This window comes from Cupressus sempervirens, chromosome 8, assembly GCF_028749045.1.
Source record: "Cupressus sempervirens isolate cs-2001-9-10 chromosome 8, ASM2874904v1, whole genome shotgun sequence".
Lineage (NCBI taxonomy): Eukaryota > Viridiplantae > Streptophyta > Pinopsida > Cupressales > Cupressaceae > Cupressus > Cupressus sempervirens.
The window spans coordinates 681,145,454-681,152,735 of record NC_143125.1 but is presented as its reverse complement, the minus strand read 5'-3'; the positions used below and the strand labels follow the sequence as shown (position 1 = coordinate 681,152,735).

Below are 7,282 nucleotides of genomic sequence, written 5' to 3'. Positions count from 1 at the left end.
AAGCTACTAAAGGTAATGAGCCCTAGAAAGTTCTCATTGAAAATAATATTAGCAGAGGCCATCCTAGTCGAGCTCAGTTCTAGAGTGTCTTGGATATCATGGATTTCCTATATCTCAATGTCAATTTTTCTATAGGAGGATCCAAGTATTTAAGTCTCTCTAGAAGAGCTAGAATAATATTATACCTCTACTATCTAGATATCAAAATTTGGCAATGTGTGGTGTAGGAAAGGCTCTATATGGTGGAATCTTAAGAAAAATGATAAACCACTTACCCTAGTTCAGGGATGATCAACAAAAAAATGGGCTTAACTTTGAATTTTTGTGTTTACAGATATTTTTAAAGATGGTACTATCATACAATCAGAAGTTTTTCAAAGTTTGGACAAACTACCTAATTCACAATGGAGAACATACTGCATAGTTAAAGTGTTATTCAGGAGGCACCAATCTCTAGCAAGTATTGTTCTTTGGATTCCTACTCCTTTCAACTAATTTGGATTGATTCCTCTCCACTTTATCTTATGAAATCTAAGTTTTTCTATGTTGCCCTCACCTCTAGTAATGCCATCCTTGACCATCCCAACACCTACTATCTAGAACCTTTCTCTCAATCGCCAAACCTCAAAGAAGTATCTTGTCAACCTTTGGTTAGGCCCAATGGAACCTAAGGTCATTTTCTTTCTATGGAAAATGTGGCTTCACAAATTGCCTTTTAAGAGACCTAGGGGGATTAGTACCACTTATTCTGTGTGTTAGCAAGATGAGATTGTCTTTCATTTTTTATTTCACTAACCATTTGCCAAGGATATTAGGGATCTTTTTGGATTATCTTTTGATGGAAATTTTATTTCTCATAACATCATTTTTGGCAAGATTTTATGCAGCAATAAGTTGTACAATTTATTCTGGTTTATATTAGCTTCTTATATATTCTCTAGCTAATTTCTAAATTTAGGAATAATGATGTTTTTCAAGGAAGAGTTGGGATTCTTGCTGAGTCTCTAAGGATAATCATAGCTATTGATATTTCTATGCAAATCACTGCTATGTTTAAGTTGAAAGAAAGAGACTTCCTCAAAATCTTCCAAGAGGGTAAAGGGTCATTAAAAAGTAAGATTTGGCTCATTGCTACACAACTCTCAAGGATGTTGATGAATTTAACATCCCTCTAGCTCAGCTCGTGCAAAAACTTAGATAAGAAGGCAACTGGAAGCTTAAGGAGTAGACCAAAGACACTCCTAGTTATCATCTTATACCATCACTAGTTCGATATGCCACCACTGACTTCAGTAGCGAGGAGGATGATGGATAAAATAGTCTCTTGTCTCTTAGTTCTCTTTTTTGTTATAATATATATTTGATACTCTCTGTGGTCACATTAGCGGCCATTTTTTTGATGTGGGTGGGAGGTCCTGTATTTGGATGATCTCCCTGAGTTGATATTCTCATGTTTGTATTGATCATTACTCTCTTTTTGCTTATCTGATATGCAACAGGATAATTTTTTATATAAAAATTTAAAGCTATCTAAATAATTTAAAAGCTTGAAAATCATCTGAAAACCGTTTTACATTATTAAATATTTAATAAAATATTATATTAATATATAATATTTTTTAAAAATTTAGTTTTTACTTATATATATATATATATGATTGGTACTGAATTGAAACTAAAATCCAACATGTTGAATATGAATTAATACTCAAGAAAAACTAGACAAAAATTCAACCTTAGTAATGCTAACTGGTAAAAATCAATGGAAAATAAAATAAAATCAGAATACAGATTTGTGCATGAGAGGTCTGAATTTGATGGTCACTCTTACATTGCCATATGATTTTTCTACGATGGTTTGAAGATTTTAATGTCTCTAATTTCAAAATAAAAATAATTAGAAATCTAACGAAAACATTTATTAGAATTAGTATATCAAAGTTTTTAAATCATATATTCTTTTTAAAACATTCTAAGTGAGAAATTAAATATTATAGTTTATGACATAGATTTATATTATTAAACAAAATACTAAATTGTCTATAAAAAACAAATGAGAAATCAAATATGCAAAACCGGGGTTAAAATGTGCAAAAACGGCCAGTAGGCTATCAACTTTCAGGCCTGTGCACGAGTGTAACGGGAGGATGGCTCAAAAACTAGGCATCAAAGCGACGGTTTTATGTCATGTTTCTGGCAACTAGGGTTCTCCCTCGTTTTGAAATAGAAATAGGAAATCTTTACTCGTATAAATAATCTTTACTAACCAGATCACCTGAAATTATATTGCAATATAAAATAATTTATTGCCGATTTCATTCCATACTACCGACTCCGCCTTACATATATTTTGATCTATATGGAAATTTTCTTCTTAGCTTCTGTTGGTTTTAAAGTTGTAGACTGTACCTCGCAGAAAATAGGGCTACTGACCAATGGATAATTGACAGGTGACAGTCCGCACAAACAATGTTTTTGATTGGGAATCCCACTAAGTAGATCCCAGTGTTGTTCTATAACGTGCTTTACAGCTGGTCAGCCACTAACACTTGAGTAATGGAGCACTCAGCCTGAGCCATTTTCTGCCTCCCACACGAAACAACTATAGTCACAGAACTTGACACGTTCGTTTAACTTTCGGTCCACTTTTTAAGCCTATAAAAGCATACGAATACGCCTCTCATAAGCAGACCACTGGCTTTTACACACCATATTCATTCACAGAAGTAGCTTGTCCAAGTCTGTTTGATTTAGTGTGAAGTTAAACAAAATGCGGAATCCCAAGTGTTTTGTTATGTTCGTTACGACTGCTCTTTTCTTTGCATGCATTGTGGACGGACGGATTGTAAGAAGTGATCTGGGCCTCAGCCTCGGCGGAGATGGAGGTTTGGGTTTAGGTCTGGGTTTGGGTGTGGGGGCAGGCCTCGGCCTGGGTGGAAGTGGAAGCGGCTCGGGCTCCGGTTCGGCTTCAGGCTCAGGTTCAGGATCAGGCTCGGGCTCAGGCTCTGGTTCTGGATCAGGCTCGGGAGCCGGTTCTGGTGCGGGGTCATATGCAGGTTCGGGAGCAGGGAGCTATGGCGGAGGTCAGGGTGGTGGTTCGGGAAGTGGTTACGGTGCAGGGTCGGGAAGCGGACATGGTGAAGGTGGTGGCAGTGGCTATGGCTCGGGGTCTGGTTCGGGTAGTGGCTACGGAAGCGGTTCGGGAAGTGGTTCGGGCTACGGGGCTGGGTCTGGCTCGGGTGGCGGCCGCGGTGGAGGAGGCTACTAAGTTCTGCTCACAGTTTGTCAGCATCACTTAAATAAGTCTGCGTGTCATGCAATGGATTGTCACTGTAGGCATTAGACGTGAATAAATATATAGATTGAGTAATCTGTATAATGTTTATCTTAATGGCAGATTTCCTTCTGTGTTATAATCTTTCTTCTCTCATTATGTTGTCGACTGTTTTCATAATAAAAATATTAAATAATTAAAATTGTCTAATTCTTCAATAATCAAAATTAACTATTTCAAAAATAGTTAATTTATTCTTAAATTTATGATGTTTTAAAACTGTTGTATTATTTTTTTAAATAAAGAAATAATATAATTACTTTTTGAATGTATGAGATAAGCAAACAATGATGTTGATGGTCAAATCACCCATACCCTAATTCACCTAGGGTTTGTTTGGCTGTGAGAATATAAAAATAGGAATAGGAATACTTATTCTTGAATAGAAAATGGGGGTATATATTCCTATTCTTAAGAGCTATCAGATTTCCACAATCCATCAATGCTGAGATTTGCTATCTGGATTTGATGTAAAAAATTTGTCGCACAATCAAATCCAGATAGCAAATCTCAGCATTCCTATTCTTGTTTGGTTCAGCCAGGATTTGATGGGGAATTCATAGACAAAAAAATTATTTTTTCTAAAATAAATAAAATTAGAATAGGAATATGTATTCCAATTCCATCTATTTAGGTGGAATAGCAAATGCTCACTTTTGGGCCAAAATTGGAATATGTATTCCTATTTTATTCCTATTCCAATTCAGATTTGGTGCATCTAAAAGAGAATTCAAAATTTTAAAAATTTACATATGCCTATTCCACTTGTATTTTCACAGCCAAACGAACCCCTATGGAAAAGCCTTCACGAACAATCTCTGGAGTAAGAGATGCAACTAAAGATTGGTAAACAAAGAAAATGCAACGCACTCTTTAGAAAGATTAATACCAATATTAATTTAGAACTTTCAAGTAAATTATTATTTTATTTTTGCTTCCCTTAATTTGCATTATCATAAAATGGAAAATTTAAACACATTATAATTTTTTTTTTAATATATAAAATTTTAGTTTATTTAATAAAATTATATTAATTAAAAATAATTGTGAAAATTTATAACAAATAAATAAATATAAGTGAAGAATTTCTCGTACTTTATTATAAAAGGTAGAGTACAAGTTACATTAAACTACTTAGGTGTCAAAAATCTATATTTTTTATTTGGTTATTTCAATTATTTTGTAAGTAATATTTTAAAATAATAGATTATCATGTCTGATTTAATTTTTTTATTATACCTTTGATCAAGTCTCAGTTTATAACTTTACATGATGGACACATGTTAATTATCTTTTCCATGTGATTTAGTTGTCATATTTCCCTTAGCTTTGCTATGTCGTGTGTTTCAATTTGGACTTGATTGTGTAATGACCCTTACTATTAAGGCCACTAAAACCCTCAAACTGAACTAAGACAATTTGTCAAACACTTGGCATGTAACTGAATAGAGCTGCGAATAGGGCTAATTGTTGTGCAACGAAACCACAAAGTACAATGCCAATATCGAAATGTAATGTAATGAACAATAACAGTACCAATAACAATATTCAGAATATGGAAACTCTCAGATTTGATACTTTCAGAATATAAGGACCGTGGTGTCTAATACATATGCATATGAATATAGATTGATGACAACATATAAACCTTCATATTCAATCCTATCAATGCATGCAAATCTGATTACAACTGATTATAATGGACTAAGTTGTGCATCTACATTAATGACTGATTTTACAATCTCAGATTTAGGGGACTGTCACAACTATGCACTTCTAATACATCAAACCCTTGACAATGCAATGCTATGTCATGACAATAACCTAGTTCAGATTATATGATAGATGAGTGGTTTACAACAGCAACTAATAACTGGAGATAACCAACAATGCAATGACAGTGCTGACTGTTCAACTATTTGTATGCAACACCTTTGACAATCAAAAACCTCAATATGTGCACCTGGTATTGCTGCTGGAGATGTCTGATGTAAACCGATGCCAAAGACACTAAATCCTCCACAAACTGTCCCCAAACGAACCCCCAAATTGCTGCTGCTGATTCTACTGGCAAGGCCGTACGTAGGCCAGCATGTACGGCCCCTATATAAAAATAATGCTGGGGTTTTGGGACCCCCAAATGCAAGGAATATGGGCACCTAGGGTTAGGTAGTAACCCTACCAAACCATAAAATATAACTCCAAGGGGTTGAGAAGATATGAGCAATTATGTGGTTCCAAACCCTGATTTGACAATTCTGAAAATGCACAAATTTTGTCTTCAAACCCCTGCCAAACGCTTCACCAATGCTAGGGTAAATCTGAAACCCTTATTCCAACCAAAATAAACCCTTCAAACAATTTCTCAATGAAGTTCCAATGAGATGGCTGAATACCAACTCCAATTATGCAACCCTTCAGTAGATATTTCACTACCTCAGTTATGCCAATCTAGGGGAGTGATTCGTTCCCAAAGATCGAATAGTATTTGCAGACCCAAGAGACTAAAAATTGCTCCACAATGGAAGAAGTAGAAGAAATCTGAAATCCAAGCATGTCCAAATGAGAGGCCCAGCCCTCTATTTATTCACTTTTTCTAAGAAGCTGCTAGAACTTCTAGAAACATCCTTTATAAAATCTCATTATAATGCACTTTTTTATAATAAAGTAATTTTATAAAATAAAAAGTGCAACTCAACTTAAAATTATAACATGTAGGCCCCGATAACACATAATAATGAAATATAACCTCTTAACACTTCTTCAAGAGCAAAATATGACCATCTGATCTGCAGAATTGACTCTCCCTCCACACCATTTGCCTACGAGAGTCGAGGATAGGCAAATCCGGCATGCTATACGAGGTCAGCCAAAAATGGGGACATTACAGATTGTGTATCATCTATCAATATAGATTAACCAAAGCACATTGATCTTTCTCTTGATTCAATAACCAAGCCAATTATTATGTAGTTATCATAGTGTAATGTATGCTCCATTTCACATACATATCGAAGTTGCTCAGAGGTGGTCAATTAAGCACCATGGAAGGTGATATTGAGAAAAGATTGATACAAGTATGAGAATGTGTTTCAATCATTGTTTTATCACTGATATCAAATTTGCTATCTATTGGCAAGACAATTGCTTAGTTGATTTGAGTATTTTCATTTGTTTGATTGATGAAGAGGATTTGATCAAATGTGACAACAAGAGTACCTAAAGGAAAGTTTGAGTTATGATATGTAAAAGAAGTACAAAGATTGGTTAAGACAATGATGATATGGTGTATTGTTTATCTACTTAAGGCTACAATGGATGGATACACTGATTAAGTCTAGAAGAACAAAGAAGAAAAATTATCTACTAAGCTTGACATAATGCAAAATAGGTGTCGAGTAATGTTAGTGCAAGTTGAGTAGAAAATCAGTTGGAGCCAAGCAAAGTTAAATTTCAGCGTATGTTGAGTGAATTGTGGACAATGTCAAGCAAAGCAAACTTTAGTATCTATCAAGTGAACAGTTTAGTGGATACTAAGTAGTACAGTGTGTGTCGAGCATCAAAGGTTAGTTAATGCCAAGTGACAATATTATGAGTTAGATCGTAAATTCAATGAATCTGAGTTAACAAAGTAGATTTCTTGGATTGCATTCACCATGTGAAAGATAAGCTTGATGAGCTAATGGTACAAAATTTAAGGTAAACTATTTTGAGGTGAATTCAAAGAGGATTGAGAAGGAAGTTTGGAGAAGAAGAAAACATTAGAATGGTTAGATTCAATGAATCCTACCTAACCTTAGAATGGATGATTGTGAGTAAGCGACAAGAGATGCAAATTCTCTTTATAAGGGAATACAAGGCATGAAGCAATAGTTGGCAAGTTGGCATGTGCAAAAAATCCAAGGAAGGCAAGGAGTCTAGAGTATTGATCATGTGGAGGCTAAACAA

The 7,282-nt window shown here is 34.8% G+C and overlaps 1 protein-coding gene across 1 annotated transcript; it reads left to right on the top strand.

Annotated features, from left to right (window-relative positions):
• The first annotated feature begins 2,694 nt into the window (after window positions 1-2,694).
• On the top strand, window positions 2,695-3,420 carry LOC149544281 (uncharacterized). The gene has a single exon (XM_089796379.1). The coding sequence runs from the start codon at window positions 2,771-2,773 to the stop codon at window positions 3,266-3,268; it is 498 nt and encodes a 165-aa protein (XP_089652505.1). The 5' UTR covers window positions 2,695-2,770; the 3' UTR covers window positions 3,269-3,420.
• The last annotated feature ends 3,862 nt before the right edge of the window (window positions 3,421-7,282 follow it).

Excerpts from the sequence above, each read along its gene's own strand:
- LOC149544281 (XM_089796379.1), top strand. The coding sequence starts at position 2,771 with ATGCGGAATCCCAAGTGTTTTGTTATGTTCGTTACGACTGCTCTTTTC.